At 40.2% G+C, this 21986-nt stretch overlaps 1 protein-coding gene across 1 annotated transcript; it reads left to right on the top strand.

The window, feature by feature from the left end:
* Window positions 1-10048: 10048 nt before the first annotated feature.
* On the top strand, window positions 10049-13458 carry NDUFAF4 (NADH:ubiquinone oxidoreductase complex assembly factor 4). The gene is made up of 3 exons (XM_071741293.1): window positions 10049-10213; window positions 10922-11019; window positions 13147-13458. The coding sequence occupies exons 1-3, from the start codon at window positions 10087-10089 to the stop codon at window positions 13441-13443; spliced, it is 522 nt and encodes a 173-aa protein (XP_071597394.1). The 5' UTR covers window positions 10049-10086; the 3' UTR covers window positions 13444-13458.
* Window positions 13459-21986: the final 8528 nt, after the last annotated feature.

Here is a 21986-nt window from a genome sequence, read left to right on the forward strand (position 1 = left end):
CAGTAAGTATATAAATAGTAGCATTAGCTGTAAAATTGGAGTTGTCTAGGTTACTGCCTTGACCTGGTTCTTTCATTTGGAACAGGTTTAGTCAGATGAGGTGACATTCCCTACAGGAGGAAGGAAGCTTCCTGATGGGTAGTAGGTCCCATAACATCCTATTCCTAACTTTGCAATGCTCCTCTGCTATGTATGTTGTTCTAAATACATCCCTGAATGCAGCCCTGAGCATTTACAGAAAGGAAAATAATTAGATGAGAAAATAATGAAACAATTCTTTAAGCAACCCATACAGTACAGTCAGCAGGTAAGCTGCTGGCCACTGAAAGTTAACAATATTTTTATTTCTCCATCTCCTTTTTCTAGAAGCCCCATCCTGTTCCCAAAGAACAGTTGAGCATGGCTCAGCTTGAGGCTGCTTTAAACAGAATGTTTCTCCACTTCAGTGTTGAAATCAAAATAGTCTGGCATGTTAGATGTGACAATCCACAGCTTTTATTTCTATGAAGTGGGAGGTGTATTCCTAACATCAAGCAAGAGTATTTTACTGCCAGTATTTTGAAAACATAGTTGCTCCATTTAGCATGTAGCTGCATCAAGAGGGGCTGTAGGCTTCAAAGTATGAGAGTTTCCATGGCCAGATGAAAGGGATCATGATAGGGCTGTCAAAGGAAGTGCAGGGATAGAGCCTTGGAGAAAATTGTCCAGAAGAGGACAAAAGAGCATGCACTCCTGCAGTGCTTTTCCCACTGTGATAGATGAACTTGTACCTATGATGCATTATTGAGCCTGGTGCAAGCCTTGACACCATCACTCTGCTAATGAAAGCTTAGGTCTCAGTGTAGAGCACTCTGCATGCCTTTGTTTTCAAAACCAGTGTACGTAGGGAACCTCAGCCTCTTCAGATTACTTCATTTCACTGAATACTGACAAATGACAGCACTGAGCTATGTTGTTATATCTTTAGCAGTTTTTAGGCTAGCCTGGCCAAACTTAGGCTGCTTACATCAGGCTACTGACTTCACTTGAACGTGACTGCAGTAACTACCAGCTGTGAAACAGTAGATAACACTACAGATAAAAAGGGTAACAAAGATTTATACATATTGATGTGGACTTCATGTGATAACTGTCCTGAAGGCCAAAGAATGCTCGTTGATCTGTGGTATTTGATAGTTTATGTAACCAATTTGTAAGCTGCTCTGTGTTTTCAGCCAGAAAGCTTTGACTAAAAAAAAACCAAGCCCCAAAACCCCAAAGTTAATGACTTTCTGCACAGGCACAGCACATTGGGGTGCATTTAAATCTGAAGCCACAGAGGTCATTGCTCAAATCATTCACCAGAATGACATGCCTGGTATGGAAGTTGAACAATCCGTTCTGAAGCCAGAAGGTCTGGGAATTGTATGGGGAGTAGCTCCATACATCTGAGAGGAAGAGGCCAAAAGCAGCATGGAGGGAGACAGATTATGGGAGTTATTAAATGAAACATTTGGCTTGTGACAGCAGGGGCTACAGATGACAATGGACCCTGCCATCCATAAAAGCAACAAACACGACTCTCTGTGTGTGCACTAATGTTGTCTGTTGTCTGACACTCTAAGCATAGAAACCATCTCATGTTTCCTGCTGAGTTTCTTCAGAAAAAAACAAAAAAGGGGAAGGGGGGCTGTCTTTTGCATATTGCTCAAGTCAAAAAATTGCTTGAGCAGGACTCTAATGAGCAAGATTCCTTCTGAAAATTCATTGAAGCCATCATCTGTTTCTCCCAGTGGAAAAACCTGCAAAATCAACAAAAACACTGCCTAAAATTCTAGCATGAAACAAAATAGTGATGCCATTCAACTCCCAGTCTACAGAAGCAATAAAGAAAATGCGAGTATAACCTCTACAGCAAACACAAGTAATTCATTAACAAAATACTAAGTTGTAAAAAGTATTACCTTTTAAAGCTTTCAGAGTTTAACTGTTATTAGGAAAAAAGAAACACACTCTCATAGTTTCTCATAACAGAAAAATGTATCTTGCTTTCTTACTGGTATCTGCAACGGTTTGAACTGTAAAAATTTCATTTTATGAGACTGTCCATGCAGAGTATGCTGCAGTCTGTCAGTGGAGATCACTGGTACACCATGTTTCAGCACAGAAAGAAAGAGAACAGATTCTGAGATTGATGCTCTTCTGATGCCAGTGTGAACAGGCTGTAACTCTGCTCTGCACCATGCCCAAAGGCAGAGTATGGTACACCCACAGGGGTGTAAGAAAAAGAATGAAACACTGCATCATTGTAGCAATTAACCATTACAAGATTACCTACATTTTCAAAGCACTTTAGGGTACTGAAAAATGACAAATAATTTCTCATGCTCCTTCTGGTGCACCTAGCAGAAACCTAAACATCTCAGTTATTAGTGTGGTGAAAGATGAATTTTCCTCTGCTTCAAAGAGAGATACTCTGCAGAGATCCTTTTTATAGGCTTATTAGAGATTTTACACCAGGGTGAAGCTGACCCATGTCACAAACTGTTGAAAAGAGTCTGGCAGTATTTCTGTCAGAAGAAGAAATTGGTTCTTGTAATTCAGTCAAGCCACCAACTGTCATTTCCTCTGGAGTAACTCAGTGTATGGAATTATTTAAAGTCTCCATCATCTACAGGCTGACAGTTCTGCTACTTATAGGTACAGCAGAGAACATCATCTCAAGGCAGCTGAGGTCTGGTCTTAATCCATATTAGAAAAACATGAGTCATCCTGACAAACTGTTTATCAGTTAAAGAAATCTTGACCATTTTTGGCATTAATTTTCTAGCCCCAAAGTATGTCAGTCCCTATAGAGTTCTTGTACTGATGCCATGAGAGAACACTGTTGTTGAATTATTTTATGTATACAGGAAAGTGTGGTCCCTTCATCTTCATCCCAAAGACATCTTACATCAAGAACAAACTCTGCCTTCAAGGAGTCTCAGTAAGTCGGTGTGAAATGCTGGAGCTCTGAAGCTGATCATACCCTTATTATAGAATCTAAAAGTGAACTTGTAGTATTTAGAGGTAGTACTTTTAAAAATATATTTGAGACCTCTTTAATGGTCTATTTTAGCAGCCCCCAGAGCATCCTGACACTTACATATTTAAGACACTTTTTCTATATATATAATTGGTAAATGTCATTGTTCAGAATCCATCTGTGTCTCACGTTCTTCCCCCCAGGTTTTTGATGCTGTGGAAAGAAAAGACACACAAAAGGGCTCTCTAACATTGGTAATGATTTCCAATTGAACTCTAATACTGGCAGCCATGTGTTGGAATCATTGAAACATTTTCTTGTTTCTCTAATGCACACTCTACCAGCACAATTTGCATATGTAAGCTTTCAAGGAAATGGTGATACCTACAAATGAAAATTAAAGGGCTAAGAAAGCCTGTATTAAGAGTGTAATTACTTTTCTCTATTCATTTACATAATTTATACTACTTAGGAATAATGCAAAATTAACTATACCAGCACAGCATTGTTAGTCTTAACTGTATTCTCTGTGAACTAATCCAGCCCCAGACATTCTTTACACACATTAATGGGTACTACTGCATTAGGTGTAGACCAAATCCATCGTAGTCAACACTACTCCTGTTACAACAGGCATTTTTCTGCAATGTTTTGCAATAATCCATATTTTCTTATTCCTAAATAAAATAAATCACCTTCTGTGGTAAATGAAGCAAGCAGAGAATAAGATGGTTTTTTCCTGATCAGCAATATGAATGCAAGTTTTTTAAACCAAGGTCTCTAATACTGGCTTCCACTACATATTTCAGAGTATTATGTAGAAGAAAGAAAGAAACAAACAAAACCCATGTACTAGTTAAGAGAAGACAGTTACAAAAGTCTTCCCTCAGGAATTTCCTCCCTGACTCTCACTGGAGATCATACACCCATGCTGAGTATTTTTGATCCATTTCAACTGTAGATTTTTGTCTAGACCCTTTTCATTTCTACTTATCCTGTTCTGTATAAATGTTACTGAAGTTAATGGGACTTTATATGTTTTTAGGTCAGTCCTTAAACAGTTACTATTTAAAACTTGGGGGGAAAGAATGAATGCCATCCTGAATTTAAGAAAAGATTGGGTTTGAATCACCAAGACATGACTATTTTAACTCTACTGGCTACTGTCTAAGAAAAGTCAGATGCTGGTTTGTCATTTGTTTCTTGGACTAAGTGCTAAATTAATATGATGTATTTCTCAAATTATGCTCTGTAGCTTATCTTTTGATAATACAATGTTACATGTTTTGCTTTACTTCAGGACATTTACCTACAGTTTGTAAACTTACAGTCACATTTTCTTTGTTCTGCAGTCTGGTAGCTTCCTCTAACAGAAGCCTCTTTTACAATTAGTGGATTCATTTGCTTCTTGGAAATTAGAGGACTTGAAATACATAGAAATGGTTCATGGTAGCAGCCAGGAAAGATGTGTACACACAGCACAGGATTCAGTAAAGATTTGCAAAACATGCTCTGCATGGGCCAGGTAGACTTTTTAGCTACTGTAGATCTAGAAAATTCCAGGTACAGGAGAGACCCAAATGCTACTTACCCAGCATAACAGTAAATAAGCCACTAAACTACTGAACTGCACTGTAACTTCTACAGCTTCCTAAAACTTATCTTACTCATATATTAAAAATTATTTCCTAAGTGTTCACAGAGATTATTTTGGCTTTCCTGCTTTGTGCAGTATTTGGCTTCCCCTAGGTAAATAAAAAAGAATTCATTTTTTTATGTAAGCTCTGCTAACAATTGAAAAATTTCCAAATTGTAAAAGGAATAAATAAAACTGGTTCTGCAGCTACTTGCAGAAGCATGGAAATTCAAACCCATGATACATGTCACAGGTGATAGAACTAAATTAGAAAGTTCCATATACAAAGTACATCACACCCATATAATTATTAATGCATGATCACAAATTGAAAACATAAAGAAATCACAAATATCTTTTTGGGAGGGAAAACTATTACATTATACTAGAATAGCATCTTACCAGGACATATAGGCTATATATTTCTACATGTTATATCTCTTGAAAGAAGCAGATAACAACTATTCCAGGGGGTAGCTGGTGAATGGAGTCAGAATATTAGCTATCTTCTGTACCACCACATTGCTCCTGCAGTGCCAGTGCAGTAAAGTCATGGTTACTGTGACCACCCAGATTCAGCCCTTCCTAAACTGGAGCTGTGTTCCCATGGCCATTCTTTGTAGTACAGTAGACTGCATTGACACCAAAGATTTTTAGTCCTCTTGTTTTTTATGGCCTATGCTGACATAAGTTAAATTAAAGTTCTCTGCCCAAAAAACTTTTTGTCTCCCTTAGATCATAAGAATGTACTAAAATTTCATATCATTACTCAGATACAAGGACTCATACTAAAAAATCTTCAAGATTTTTCTTATGGTTTCTTAAAGTTCCTAACAAGATTTTCTTATAATCTGGATAAATTTGAAAAAAAATAAATTGGTGGCTATTTGAACTTACTGTAATGAAGTTTCAATTAGAAGTTAAACTTATCTATTGTTAATAATAAACATTACAGGCACTACTGATAACACATTCTTCCATTTTTAGGGATAGATCTTTACATTCTTGGCAAAAAGAACACACTATTAGCTTCCTGACCTTTTGCAATTCATTAAATCAGGCCACCTACCTAACGCTCATTCTGAAGAAGTCCAACAGCCTTACTGAGGCAAGAAGGTTGAAATCAATCCAGAGTTACAGGAAAGAATGAAGATGTCAGGTCTCTCAATTAGTATTGCAACCAAGAGCACAAGGGACTGAACCCTATGAGTAAAAATAAAATAGCACATGTAATTGCTATGATTAATTAACTACAGTATCAGGCTGCCTCATTTGCAAATGTGCTTGCTCCTGTTGTGCATTTCCAAGTCTAAGTAACCTGTTAATTGAGATATAGCAGATAGGAAAATTAAGAAGGATTATTACATCAGGTATACCACAGTCAGTCAGAAGTATTTCAACATCCTGTCTCTGAATTGAATGTCATCTGACACAGAGCTAGTGACCTGTCTGGGCTGGTGGGTGAGCCTGTAAACTTGAGCTTCCTGCCTTCTCCATAAACTTCATCATATAAGGACTCGACAAAAAAGCCTTTAAATAAAGCACTGCAGCCACCTAGCCTTGAAAAGATGCAAGTGTTCAGCAACACTCTGATCACAGCTTGGAACTAAGCAAAACTCTCCACCTACGTAGGTACTTCAGGAGCCAGTAAAAGGTGAATCATTTAAAGCCAGTAACTCAGAAACAAACTGAATTAAATAACAGAACAAGCAGAAATCACTGGAGGGCAACAGTGCTGTAAAAGTCCATCATTCTTGAGTCTGTATTTACAAAGTTGCAGGACAGTCATTTTTCCTTGGCTCATAATCAAGTCTTGCTAATGCTATGTTCTCTGGTTCTGCCTAACACTGATGAGATAAGGAACAAACACATCACTGTTCTCATTGTGCTTACTGGGAAACCAGTAATCAGGGCAGGGAACTCAATTCCCTGAATCCTAATTATACATTAATTTTCTAGAGTATCCCTCTAGATTGTCATAAAGTATGAATAAACGGCAATGAAAAATATGAGAAGAACAAAACAGTGTCTGTGGTAGTAAACATGGACAGAATCAAACCTAAACCTATGCTGCTTCTGCTGCATAAGGGTGCTTCTAATTTTCCTCTACTGTTGACCTCTGGGTCATTTACAGTTCAAAAATCCTGTAGCAACCCTCATCTGCCTCCTCTTAAAAACTCTCAAGTTGGGCACCCATTACTAAAAAAAAGACACTTTGTTCAATGAGATTACCTTTCCATCTGGACTAATACACTGATTCCTGCTTTTCTAAACAGTAGAAAAATCAAGGGAACCTTAGTAGTCCCTCATTACAATACAAGTTAGGACCAGAAATTCCTCATTTTCCTTCTTGAAAGGAAATTTTCAATAACTCATTTGGAGTTTTGATGGTAGCAAACTACCAAAAGTAATCTTTTATTTTTCACCCAGCTACAGAACTAGCTGAAAATGAAAAATGAAGAATATGCAACATAAAATCAGAACTGGGATTAAAACCTGAAAGATCAAAGAATGTTCACAAAGGTACTTTTTATTAGCCAGATGCACAGCACTTTTAGAAATCCCTCTCTTGGAGGTGTGAGAGGATTAAAAGAAGATATAGTGTGGCAGCCTATGGCCTATGCATTTTGTACAAGTGACAGAATTTTTCTCTGATGTATTTAATGCTGTCCACTGTTGGTAACAGGTTGCTGGTATCCATGAACTCAGATGAACAGTCTTCATTTTTCTCTGCTTTGTTAGAGAGAAAACTCATTTGTTAAACTCATTTCTCTTTGTTAAAGAGAAACTAAAGAGAGAACTCATTTATTTCTTTTCTTATTTTTAAATTCCCTGGGAAAATGCATCCCATTGGTAACACTGTATGAGCTGAATAAATAGTTTTTCTGCTTTGAAGAACTACACATTAATTTTTTTATAATCACACTTGCTGATACTTTACAGAGAAAAAAAATCTAAGCTTTTGATTCATATTTAATATCAACATGGTCGCATTGGTAAAATACCAAATCATCAAAAAAAAAAATGTTTTTCTAATTTTCTGCTCGCTACAGTCTAATAAAGGTTCTTTGAAATAAAATTTTTGTACTTCTGATGTTTCCTTATACATAAAAGAACAGCCTTGTGCCATCCTCAGTGATAGGAAGTGACAGGCAGAGCATGGCATCACTATTTTTAACTGCCTTCTGTGAATTTATTTTGCTGTCAGTGAATATTAAAGCAGTTTTACTCACATTCAGGCTTTACAAGGACAGAAGCCCTGTGCTGAGTTTGATCCCAGAAGCTGGCAGTTGTTGGCTCTTGAGGGGAGAATCCTTATTTCCAAAGTTGGCACAATGGCTTGCATCCACAGACAGATTAATATCTCAGAGAAATGGTACACATCAAAGGTCTATAACCATCAAAGGGATCCTTTTGAATTTTACCAGTGCAGTTGCACCAGACAGGCTAACCACTTACAAAAATACCAAATCCTGTACTCAAGAACATAAATTCAGTCAGCAAGTACTGATTCTGATATTTATTCCAACTTAACACCAGAATGAGTCCAGTAGATTTAATGGCATCGATGTTCCTATTATCACTATATTACTTACCTTCTTAGTATCACTATACATGCAGTGCCTAAAATCAGACAGGATCAGTAAGTTTATTACCAAAGAAGATAAATTATAGACATATTTCTAGCTTTTCCCTGCAGACAATGAGATCCTTTAAAATGAAAAAGTGGGGAACCTGCACCTCCCGGATCTTCCAGGAGGGCAGAGATTCAGCAGGGACCATGTTTACAGTTCTGTGCCTCCATTGCCTTTGTAAGTCTATTTGGCTTCCTTCACCCACTAGCTTGTCCTTTGGCTTCCCACTAAGGAAAACACTGCTTTTCATCACAAAGTATTCAAGCACCCTGTAGTCTTAGTTGTCTATCACATCATTATTTTTATTATTAAATAATGCTGCTAGAGGAGACCAGGTTCTGAAAACCCAAGTTTTGCATGGCCACAGTAACAAGTATGACTAGATGGATGCAAGGACAGAAAATACGTGTTTTCCTCTCAAAAAAAGATCACAGCAAGTTGGGTCTTGTCTCTGTCCTTAACACTTCCTCAGTAACACTCTCATTCCAAGTCACTTCAGTCGGGCATCTACTAAAATACATTAAAAAAACCTGCAAGCAGTATATAGTCATACACAACTTTAAGACATAAAGCAATCACTTATTGGCTAATTCCCACAGCAGATGGAATTAATAAACCACTAATAATCTCCTTTGTCTTGGCTGAGTCGGCAATCATGCAGATGATCATCAAGCTTTATTGCTTCCTGCAGCAGGCTAAGAGTCCTCAGAGTTATTCTTCCTCCCTTCCTTTCTCTCAGAGGATTTTGTATCTTTTCATGCTTCTTTTTCTTCTTGAATCTTCAAACTGCTGATTCCATCGCAACAATTTTCTTAGTCTACAATTTGACTTTTATTAGCTTGTGTGGCTCAAAACAGAGTACTTTCTCAACTCCTTGTAGTTCAGCTATTTTTGAAGAAGTCAGAAGATTATTTGGTTGGGCTGAAAGAGGTCTGCATGCTGCTGTACCCCACACATTATAAACAGTGATGGGGAATTACTTAGATTTCCATGTGTTCTAGAGGGTATCTGCTTAATAAAATTATTTCTGCCACTGAATAAAGCAGTGAAGCGTCTGTATGGAAATGTTATACGTGTTATCGGCAGTAAGAGGCAGCATCCCTAAGTACTACCGTGTTACCGTCATCCAAGTAAAACCGTGAGATTTCAAGAGGATGGGACACCTAACACACCGTGAGGTTCCCCTCAGTCTTACTCTCGGGCCCTTCGGTACCGCTACCAGCGAACCGCAGCAGACAGCGGGCGCCTGCTTCCTCCCCCTTCTCTCTGCCCGGACTCCCTTGGTCCCAGCAACTCCCGTAACTCCGCTATGAAATCCAGCGGACGCGGGGTACCGGGGACCTCCTCCGCCACCTCCTGTGCCTGTTCCGGCAGCCGCAGCTCAACCGGGACCCCGGTGGGAGCCCGCCCGCTGCCGGGGGAAGCATTCCCCGGCGGGATTCTCTCGGCTTTGGCTCCCACCAGTGCGGGGGAACATTTCCCCGCAGGCTCCGGTCACATTACGCGTTTAAAAAAAGCCACGGGAAGACCGAACAGCCAGGGACGGGCGGGAGCGAGGGGAGAACAGCGCCGTGGTGCAGTGAAATAAAAGCGGAGACTATCTCGTCTGCGGGTGTCGTTTGTTTGGTTGAATTCGGTTTTCGGAGTTTGTTTTTTCTTTATTTTTTTTTTTTTTTTTTTTTTTTATCTCCGCACCACCAGCCGCCGCCTCCCGCTGTTGCGCAGCACTCCACGCAGCCCTCGGCCGGGCACCTGCGCATGCGCCGGCGGTCTGCGCAGGCGCGGTGCTGGCAGTAGTGGCGGCGGCGGCGATGGGCGGGCGGCTGGCCCGCGTGTTTCGGACTTTTAACGTGGAGAACCGGGCCCGCCGAGAGATCAGCAAGGAGAAGCCCACGCCCGCACCGCGACACCCCACCCCTCCCCAGGACGAGCTGGCCGGTGGGTAGCGGCCTCGCTAGGTCGCGGGGCGACGCCGGAGGGGCTGTCAACGGGGGACGGTGTCTGTGCGCCGGGCGCTGGGAGGCGCCACGGGAAGAGGATGATGGAGGGTTGCGTGGGCGCGGTGCCGGGAGCAGGGGGTGGTGGGGAGCAGCGGGACCGCGGTGCGTCCCGTCCCGGCGTGGAGTGGGTCCGGTGACATTGAGAGCGGGGCGGCTGGGCGCGCGGGGCATGCTGGGAGCACCACTCGGCGGCAGTTGCTAGGGGTGGTTGCTAAGGGCGGCCGGAGCAGCGTCCGGCGGGCTCCCGGTACCGGGTTTGCGGTGCCGGCCCACACCCATCGGAGCTAGAAGCTGGACCGCTCCGTAGGCCGCTGCGGAGCAGGGAGCGAGCGTTCCGCAGTCGAGTGCCTTCCATCGTGCCGCTTGGCCTGGCCGGCAGTGCGGGAATGCACAGTTGAAGCTACGGCCTCATTATTTTCCTTGGTCGCCCCCTCCTTTTTCTGACTGCGGGTTGTGTTATTTGTGTGTGCGAAGCCGTGTTGTTGGCTCTAGAGCAGATGGCTAAATGAAACCTTGCCGAGAATCACCGTGCATCTGGGGGAGCTGGTGGAACTAGCGAAAGGGTAGCAATTTGACTCAGACCTGTCTTTTCTATTATTGTTTTTTTGTCTTCTTCCTCTTCCTTTCTTCTCCCCGATGCATTCAGACCGCCCAGAGATACAAGAAGAAATTTCCAAAAAGGATGACAGGCTCCTCACCTTGTTAAAAGATGTTTATGTGGAGTCCAGAGATTCATCTGTGCGAGTGAGTATGTCTCTCTGTAGGAGGCATACCAGCACCAGCTTTGTGCTTCTCAAACTCAGCACAAATTCTGTATAAAGAAAAATGCTCTGTTAGTGCCTAAAAGCCACCCTTTTTATCGATAAAAGTGATGTATTCATTACTCATATATCAGTAGCTGTTAATAGGCTTTATGGTCTTGAACATGTGATTGACAGTGACTATACAACCTTTCAGATGTTTACAATATCACATTGATCTTTGTTTTTCAGCTGAATTCCCACTTTTCCTGCCTCTAAGGCAGACAGACAGTTGGTTAGCCTATTGCAAAGATACAGGAGTTTGCCAGAGATCTCTCATGGAGTTCTTAGAAGAGATTGGGAATACTATAGGATCATGGATGTGACAATATTTTAGTGGAGTCTTTAGCGACCAGTACTAATGTTGTGCACTACAGAGGCTTTTTCCTTACATAGCTGAGGAAGTGTCTTAGCTTTTTTCTGCATGACTTTCTGTATTTTTTTTGTGATTAGTTTCCTCATTGCCAGTAGCTGCAGTCTTTGCCCTGGAAAGCAAAGCATACCCCTTCCAGTAGAATACAAACTGGAGTTCAATCTCCTCCACTATGTTTTGTGGCCTGTTGCATTACTGGACCACTCTATTCGAGCTGCTCTATTTCCTCTAATTTGCCACTTTCATAGTACCTTGCATTCAAGACTAAAATTGGTTTCCAAGTACTCTCTATCCATAATATTCGTATCAGAGGTTAGGACCCTTGAAGAGCTGAAAGTCTAACTTCAATGTCTTTCAATATTAATTTGTTAGTCTGACACAGGAGATTTGAGAAAAAGCCAAACATGGAACAAATCTGAGTGCTCTATTCCATAACTGTTCTGAGGTTGTTATCATTTAATGCTTGCAGTTGTTAGGAAGGACACGATTCATGTATTAGCACAGAAACTTGTGGACAAAACTTTATCCAAAAGCTTCCTTTAGTTCCTGATGTTGTTCTGAATAGTTGGTGAATTATGTTATGTATACATAGCTATATGTATAATTGGTATGTGGTAAGTGGAAAAGCAGCAACTCTTAAGTCCTAAAGTGACAGATACTGAGAGACATATTTTATTAAGACCTGAAAAATTATTCGTTATCTAAGCACAGTTTTAGCACAAAATAAAAGGAAGAAATGGAGAACTGCTAGCATGATCAGACATTCTCTGTAATTTAGAGGCCAATATGCAATTACAGATGCTGTGGCATCTATAGCTATGTAGTGTGCCTGCCCATGTCAGGGGGTTGGAGCTAGATGATCCGTAAGGTCTCCTCCAACACAAAGCATTTTATAATCTGTGATGCATGTCAGTTTTCTCAGCTTGTCAGTTAATGCAGTGTGTCTGTGGACTCTGATAATTTGAAAAGTACTTTTTCTTAAATTTAAGGTTTTCATTATGTCTTTTTTTGAAGTGGACACTGGTTGAATCTCAGTAAATAAAGGTAATATGGGAAGAGCAAAGCTTGTTTGGAAATTACTTGGAAATAAGAAGTGACTTGAGAGACAAGACTTCACATGTCTGAGCACTGCTGTAGTCATGGGAATTAAACTCCACACAGTGCTGAAAAAATAATTTCTTTTTGTCCAGCAAAGCTTGTTCTCTTAGAGCAAAAGAAGGGATACCTTTTGGTTGAAAAATACCTGAAAATTAAAAAAAAGTGAGAGAGACTATGAAACAGAGTTCCAGTGGCATCAGAAGAAGAAATCCAGTTTGTACTAGTTTTGTTTGTTTGTTTGTTTTACCCTTGCCATGAATCAGTACCAAATACTAGGTTATGTGCATTTACATTTGGCTACCAAAATCTATAGTTTGCCTTGGATGAAGGGCTGCCAAATCTGTACAACACTTCAGAGTTCAGTGGATGGGAACTTTTCAGAGTTTGGGTGGGGGTTGACATCATGTGTAGAATGGCTGTGGATGAACTGACGATTTTTGTGATGTCAAAGCATTTTTTATATATTGTTTTTTTTTAATGCTGTGAAAATGGGGAAAGCTATCAGCAAATGCCATGTTTAGGGAAGCAGTTTGGCTGCTACATTATGCATAGTAATCAGAACTGATATTAAGCTCTTTTTGTTTTCCTTCCCACAATCAGGTAAAAGATGGAGGTGGTGAACATCTTCCGCGTAGCCAGGAAGAAAAGAGACTTACAAAGCTAGGCCACTTGGGAGAACTAGATGTTAAGAAAGTTCCCAAAGGCAAAATTTCCCTTGTCGAGGCTCTAACACTTCTTAATAATCATAAACTTCAGCCTGAAGTATGGACTGCAGAGAAAATAGCAGTGGAATACAGTCTGGAACTGAAGGAGGTCCACTCTCTCCTGGAATTCTTCATTCCTTTCGCTGTGCGGGAGTTTCCTAAAGACACCAAAAAAGCTATAAAGCCAACATAAAAATAATTACCAAAACCTTGGATCTTACTTGTGTCTTAATTTTACTCTTGAGTATATTTGATGTCTGAATAGAGCTGGTAATGTGTGATCCAACAAGGCTGCATCCTTGTTCCAGTAAAATGTATTCAAGCAATTCCATTCTATATTGGATGGCTTCAGTTACACACAGCAATTACAGGACACAGTTTGTAAATCAGAATATAACTAGTAAGCCATATGAGAGCATGTTGCACCATTCTTATTATCCCATTCATGTGAGTTCAGTGAAAACATACAAGTTCTAGCAAGAACTTTACCTTAAGAACATTGCCTTTCTTAGCAGAGATTTCCTGGCCTTCAGTGAACTCAGTGCTCTGAGTATCTCTGTAGTTGTATGCCACAGTGTTCTTTCATGGACTTGCTGTTGAGGTGTGTATATGTCCAAACAGCTGTGTGTCTTTTGTATAAGAATAGAATTGTATTTATACTTTGTAAAGAAGGCTAACCACAAGCTCACTGGAGAAATTCAGCTGTGTCACACTTAAAATAAAAAGGTGAAGAGTGAGAAGGCTGCAGCAGTAATGGCTGATGCGTAGCTCCTCTTCTCTGATTTAGCTTAAATATTTACACCTCCTCAGGGACTGTATGACAGCAAGTTTGTAAAGAGTGATGATCTTCTGGCATTAGTATCCTGCAGCAGTCTATGGCACCTACTGTATGAGAAACAATGATTCATATTCTAAGTAACAGGTAGCTATGAAATGCATGTGGATCTACTAATTGGACCCATTAAATTTTCTGCAAATGTCTTCCTGTCTGTTACAATAACCCTTGTTCCCCATGGAGGCCTTGTCTGACTTACTCAGATCTGGGCTGTATCAGATCATGTTCACTCATGTAAGTTACCACATGCTACGAGACTGAAGATGAGGAGCATCCTTTCCAATTGTTAATAAAGGATGACACCAACTGTGAGGTGGTAACTGGATTGTAACCTTCTTGATGCTGTGACTTACCAGGTCTGAGTAGGTAAGGAATAAGTTTTGCACTGGTTATTATACTGTAGTGAAAATTGCTTCATGTTTGCCATTTAAGCCAGGGGGTGGGGGAGTGGGGGATAATCAGAAATTATATTTAAAAGTGCTTTATGATTTCCTGCATTCAAAAGAAACAAAAATGTTATGCAACGCTAAGGTTTCTAGTGCCCATTACCAAAGAAGATGAATTTATTAACAGGGTGAAAATCAGTACCAGACCTAAAATGTAGCTTCCTGTTTAAGAACTCTGCCAGTTTATTTCAGATTTCAGACTCCAGTAAATATCTTGCAAAAGGATGATCGGCTTTGCTATTTCACAGCAAGATTCTTCTCACTTCTCTTTCTCCAACAGAACAAGGTATTTACAGTGCAGAATTCCACAGGTTTATTCAGGATCTATCTTGAATCATTTATGAAGCATGCAACTCTGAAACTTGGTGAAAGATGACACCTAAGTGCACTATATGAAAATATGACACTGTTATTCTTATGTGTGATTTGGGACTAGGCTTGTCATCATTATTCCTGTAATATAATGGGGACAGAGCTGCACTCTTAAACCAACACATCTGAAGTATGTATCACAATAAGGTATTTTTTTTCCCTCAAAATACTCTGTCTTACAGAACGTTGTAGCAGAAATACTTGTCTGTTTATCCTAATGTCATTAAGGTCATATTCAGAAAAAAAACAACCTGCAAAATGCATTTGGTACAGATACTGTTGTTATTACTTTAGACACTGTGATTTTATTCTTTAAAAATGAATCTTTATGTATTGGAATTGATTAAAAACTCACTACAGTCTGCACCAGATAACCATGCCACTTGACTAATGTATGTGTTTTGGTTTCTTTAGTCTGTTCACTCTCTCTGTGATGTGGCTACACCATTACCATTCCCTGTTTCATCTAGAAAGGCTCTAGAGGCATTATGATTTACTACTGCTCTGCTTACACTCTTCAGCAGGCATGTGCTTTGGGGTGTTTTGGCTGGAGCATTTAACGTGATAAACACAAAACTTCAAGACAAAATCCTGCCTGTGAGTAAAACGATTGCAAAGCTATCCTGGTTTCTCTGGAGCCAATATCCTGTCCTCAGAACATTATGTTCCATAGTGAGGAAGCAAGCAGGTCCCACTGATCAGAGATGGGCCAGGGATCCCTGGAAACAGGTGAACTGGCGGCTCAGAAGGCTCCTCTGGAGCAGGGAACTTCTGCACAGGGCATTCAACTTCAGGAAAGTTAGGCACAGTGCAGTTTGCTGTTGGCACACTGATTGCTGGTCAACTGCCCCACCTGCTGGGCAATGTCAAACCAGCATTATGAAGGCGTTGCTGATGGTATGGGATCATAAAATCTTTCTCTTGGTCAAAAATACCCATTGTTCAGCTTTCACAGTCTCTTCAGACATGGAGTGTTTTATTTGTCCACAGTTTACAAGATCATGGAGCATGGATCTTTTTTTTGCTCTAGTGGGAAAGCTTATCCCTGCTCAAGGATTCTAAACACCACAGTTTTATCCCAGGTAGGCTACCAGACACAGCCTGCTGCAAGGTCCTTGGCAGGTGTGTGCTTAAACTATGTTCAAGTGAGTACGTGTTTGAACAGTGTCTTTACGGTTAGTGTCTGGGGCAAGAGTTGCATCTTTTCTAGAACTGTTTGTTTCATAGAATGGTTTGACTTGGGAGGACCTTAAAGAGATCATTTAGTTCCAATTCCCATGCTATGGGCACCTCCTACTTAACCAGCTTGCCCAAAGCCCCATCCAACCTGACCTTGAATGCTCACCGGGAGGGCACAGGCACAGCTTCTCTGGGCATCCTGTTTCGGTGTCTCACCACCCTCAAAGAATTTCTTACTCATATCTACATGCCCTTAGCTAAAGCCCCTCCCCAGCTTTCCTGTAGGCCCCCATCAGGTACTGGAAGGCTGCCATAAGGTCTTCTTGGAGCCTTCTCTGGGCTGAACAAGCCAAACTCTCTCAGCCTGTCCTCATAGGAAAGCTACTCCATCTCTCTGATCAATTTTTTGGCCCTCCTCTAAACTTGCTCCAACAGCTCCATGTCGCTCCTGTGCTGAGGCTCCAGAACTGGACACAGTACTCCAGGTGGGGTCTCGTGAGCAGAGGAAGGAGAACCACCTCCCTTGACCTGCTGCTCCCACTTCTTTTAATGCAGCCCAGGATACAATTGGCTTTCTGGGCTGCAAGTGCACATTGCTGGGCTGTGTTGAACTTCTCAACAGACACCATCCCCAACTCCTTTTCCTCAGGGCTGCTCTCAATCCATTCTCTGTCCAGCCCATGCTTGGGATTGCCTCGACCCAGGTGCAGCACCTTGCACTTGGCCTTGTTGAGCTTCTTGCAGTTTGTATGGGCCCAACTTGCCCATGAAGACTTTCCTTTCTTCTAGTTTCAGGAGACTACTCATCAGTTATCTTGCATGCTTACTAGTTTGTGGTTTTGATGCAATTAGTTTTCATGCTATTTCTAATCAGAAGAATAATTATATTATCTTTACACTTTTAACTTGGTTTTGTCTGTGTCCCTTTCTGTCTATAACCCTTTCCTGGAGCTGTTTGGCTATCATCTTAAAGAAAAGGTACTCTCTAACCAACTGTTTTGAAGAGGTCATTATGGAAAATTTCTGAGAAGTTGTAATTGAGTTTTCTGAAACTTGTATGTGGAGAATTTTTCATGTTTCATTGCCATGCATTCAGGGCACCAAAGTTAGCTCAGATGTTTTTAGCCACCCTATAGAATCAATACATTCAGTAGGGAATAACCTGTCTCACTCAAATTGCTTTCTTCTTGCTGAAGTAATGAAAAATTTGTAGCAAGTGTAAACTTTGTAAGCTTGGGAGGGTGTTGCTTCTAGTGTAAATAACACATGGTTAACAAACTTATTTGTATGTGGCATAATTACACCAGCTTCCCACATGTCACTGAATAAAGCCAGGGCCACCTTGGGCACAGAGAGTGTGAGTACACAGGCAGGCTGAGCAATACTTGGAAATGAGAATTATATTCCTGGAGAGATAAAATTTTTAATTTCTTCAGGTGAGTTGCAGCAGGTATACTGGAATTCCTGGCTCATTTTTTTCCCAAAAAAATGTCCATTTAGGGAGAGTCTAGTAGTTCATTCACCTATAGTCCTATTCCTCTAGCCTTGTTCTATCATTAAGTCTATTCCCAGCCTTCTTCAGACAGTCTCCTCTGCTATGAAAACTTTATGCAGCTGCATTCTTGCTTTTTACTAGCTCACAAGCAAATATTGTTTGTATTCTGCCCTTTAAGTATCAACAACCTATTTTACTTCTGTAGAGCTCTCTTGACTTCTAGGAGCAGCACATCTGCTGAAGGAAATGTGACATCAAACTTATGAATAGGACAGATTTTCAAAGGGGATGCTGTTTTTCAGACATCTTCAAAACCTGTTCTTTTGGGATATGTGAAACTACTTAATTTTGTGCTGCCTCAACATGTATTTGTTGTAGCTATGTTCTTGCAGTCTGATGCTAACACAGTAACATTAGAGCTGTGAGCCAGGAAGGAGTTTTTTTAACTTTCTGTGCAGGTTAGTCAGAAGGAACTTCAGTACAAAAAGTGGTCTATCTTTAGCATTCCTGTACAGGGAACTTGTCTTTTAAGCTACCTCTTTTTACTCAAGAAGTAAAGAAAATTATGTTACAGTGTGAGAGGTGGGTACTAAACTTACAGAATGGAATGTTAAAACACATCAGTTCCACTTCAGGATCAGCTCAACAAAATGGAAGTAGCAGCAAAGGATGTGGCAGCAATTGCTGCTGCAGTGGGGACTAACTGGCTGGGGAAAGTCTCATGTGTTTGAGTGGCTAACCAGTGTTCTCCAATCTCTGATAGTGGTTGTAGTTGTGTTGGTTGTGATTTGCATTGTTACAGGCTGTGTTAAGTGCATAATAATGAGATTTGTGCCAACTGTTTCGTGCACTCACTCCGAGTCCGTTCCTATAGTTCATATTCCCTTGAAGTCTGATAATGTAATTGATGTTCCCTTAGATGTTCCCTGTTTGTCAAACTGGTGTTCCAGCACAGCTTTAAGCACCTGAGAAATTATGATCAACAATGAACACCAAACTCAGCGAGACTGCACTCCCTTTTAACTTTGGAGGCAGGATGCAACTATCACTGCTCCAAGGAATAAGTCATATCATGACTATTGTCACAGGCTTGATTGTGTGACAAACACCAGGCTTTCTGACCACTGAAAGCTGATACTTCTGTGCCCTTTTCTTGCTTTTTGTGCCCCTATTTTTGCACCCTTGCTTTTCACACCCTAACAATGACTGTTGTCAGATACACAGTCACCAGAAGATGGGGCCTTCAGACAGTGAGAGCTGACATGACCTTATGTGACCACACATCAGACTTGAACAGGGTACAGATGGAGCCCTGCTGGAGGGCAAATTGAGTCAGTCCTCCACAGAGCACTGGGTCTGCTGTTGGGGACTCTCCTCTTGACACTGTTGAAGGAAACTCTTTGAAGTCGAGAGCTCTCATCTTATTAGCAAAATGAGTGACTGCATGTTTTGGATACTCATTTCTAAAACCTAAGAATTCTTGAGTCACTTGTGCAGTATTAATTCCTCTTACATCCTGAACCTGTGGCTTACTAATGTCAGTGTAGTACAATTTTGGTAAACCTAATTTCTAGTTGGTTGTCCTCTAAGTGATTTTGGTTAAAGTTTAGTTTACCTGCCTAATTTGATTTTGTGAGCCTCTGTGACACTCCCAAAAGCTGGAAATTAAAGATCTTATTTTAGTTGTATCATTCCTTTGCATCATGTGCTCCTTTTGTGAGCCCATTGCATAGCAGAGCTCGAGTCCCTTTTGGTGATGGGGAGGTGGTAGGGGCTGCAGCCTAATGGGTGCAGGAAGAGCTCACTGCTACTCAGGTAGAGAAACCTTGCTTGTTCCTTACCGCTCCAGCCCACCTCCTTGCTTTTTGCTAGCTCAGGCAATTAGGAGACCGCTTTACAAACCACTTGAATTCAGTATCATGGCAGAAAACAAATCAGAACTGGTGTATTTGAAATTGTGAAGGAAAAGCAGGCTGTACCGTTGCCAGCATCAGTGGCTGTTTGGTTGGAGCCAGCATATATTCAGCTTACTTCTATTATCAGCTATGTCCACTGGGGGAAACAAGTTATTAAAACTGAATATGGCTTTTTGCACAAAATTTAGAGGCAAGAAAGTGAACATGCAGGGGTTCTGAAATGCTTCTGTGAGTTTTTGAAATACATTATCCCCAAGACATTTGATTTGGGATTGGGAAAAGGGTATTCTAAAGCCTATTTTTTATATTGTAATAAAATATTTTGTCCAGTGAGCCAATCTCAAAAAGAAATGTTAAGACTTTTATTAAAAGAAGTTTCTCCCATCCTATTTACTACCATCCCCACCCTCACCTAAATCCAGTCCTCCCACTCCCCTTGCTGCTTTGCTGATGAGTATCATGTCAGGTTTCTAGTCCTGTTTCATAGACAATTAACTATGCACAATGAGTGAGGCTGATTTACTGTCTAACTAAAGCTACAGTGAAAATGGAATAAATAAAAAGTAAGTGCATTGGATACCAATGAATCAAAGCAAAGCAGGCTGCTGAAGATGTCTTTATGAAGAAATAATGCCACTCTATTGGCTTTGCCTCTCCACAGGGGAAGAAAGTGAGAATAAATTTCATACTGTGCTCTGCCTTTCTCAATTAGTTGTTGCCAGTTAAAGATTTCCTTTGTGGGAATGAATTCATAGTTGTCACTTAACAAGGATAAATTCAGCTCACTTCACATTCAATACTTAAGTATGAAACTCTTTTTTTTGTATTGCAATGGAGCAATTTGAGAAACAGAGCCTTGTATTATTTTGACTCTCATAATAGGCTGGCATTTAATCATGGCTTCTTAACCCTTCTGAAATAAAGCCATTGTGTAGATTTTCAAATAAAAATTAGTTGAATTTTATCAGGGACATATAGCTGTGATTAAAAGCTAAGAAGATAGCATAAAAAGCAAGTCTGTTGTTTCAAACAAATAAGATAAATACCTGTTTGTGGTACATAGCTCTATGTAACTCATACGTAACTCTCTAGCCTTCAGAAAACTGTGTAACTGCAATATTTTGGAGATGCCCTAAGGAAAAACCTTAGTTTTACTACAGAGCAAAAAAGTAAACCCTTGCTGGATTTTTATCCTCAACATTTTGTGTTCTGTAATTCTGCTGCTGTGGAACTTACTAGAGGATTCACCCCTTGCTACAATATGGTGCTCTAAAATATAATGTTTAATTTTGTCAAAAAACTATAATTAGTTCTCAGCCAAGAACAAAAGCTTCAATTGTGTGAAGCATGTTACTCAAGTCCCCTTGAGTTTGTTGCAACCTAAAACAGTATTTTGAGTAATATTAACTGCTCCATCTTAGCTGCTACAGAATTCTGAAAATAAAAGAATAAAATCTCATTGTAGTTTAAGTAAAAATGCAGAAGATAGTATTAATATAGAGTGAGGAAGGAGGAAAACAGTAGACAAATAGACAAAAATGCCAGGTTGAAGAATATGTCAGGAAGGGTTTTCAAATGCTACATCTTTTCTGCACAGAGCACTAGACACAGATAAGTTGAAGTTGTGCATTCCTGGCCAAAGGTTGGTTTTAAGTGGAAGCCAACTTAAATCTGAACTATCTTCACATGCTGCTGGTTTCAGGTTATTTCCATTATAAGGAAAAAATGATTACTTAAGAGATAAAATCTGTGTGCATTCCAATTGGTCAAACTGTTTCTATGGTTGCAGAGTTGTATCTAAAGATTCAGCTGGAGAAAAAGTAGCTTAAAGATGAGAAAACAGCTTATCTGCTGCATCCCTTCACTAGATACACCAGACATAAATGGAGTTCCAGGCTGCAGAGGAGATACAGGCAGGTGGTTTTGTTGCTGAATCCTGGTAAATATCCCCTCTCTCCAAATAAAAAATTTTCTGGAAGCCTTGCCAAGTCCATATACACTGCAGGTGTCTTTTTTTTTTTTTTAATGTTGTTAGCTAGCAAAGCTTTTAACTACCCCCAGAGATTTAAAAGAACATAATGAGATTTATTCAGGGGAAGCTCAGGGGACCTGATTGCATTGTTTGGGAAGGTGTCTTACCTGGATGTACCTAAATGTAAAGTACGAAAACAAGAATAATATTTATTTTGGTTGTGTTCTGCAAGGAGATTTCACTCCATAGCTTTTAGAAAAGTCATCACACAAAGCATTACTTAATTTACTGCTATATTTTTCTCTAGTTTACCACTAGGAATAATATTGTCTCTTTTTTTTTCCTGAGGTCCGCTAGCAGCAAAGTGGAATAAATATATATATATATGAGAAATTAATCTCAACTTTTCCTAGGCATGCTTTTTTACTTATGTGTCTCTTGCCATGTTACAATACTATTTATATTTATCTCTTTAATTTTAAATATGAAATTGCAGATCATTAGCAGCATCTGTAATTTCA

This window comes from Heliangelus exortis, chromosome 3, assembly GCF_036169615.1.
Source record: "Heliangelus exortis chromosome 3, bHelExo1.hap1, whole genome shotgun sequence".
Taxonomy (NCBI): Eukaryota; Metazoa; Chordata; class Aves; order Apodiformes; family Trochilidae; genus Heliangelus; species Heliangelus exortis.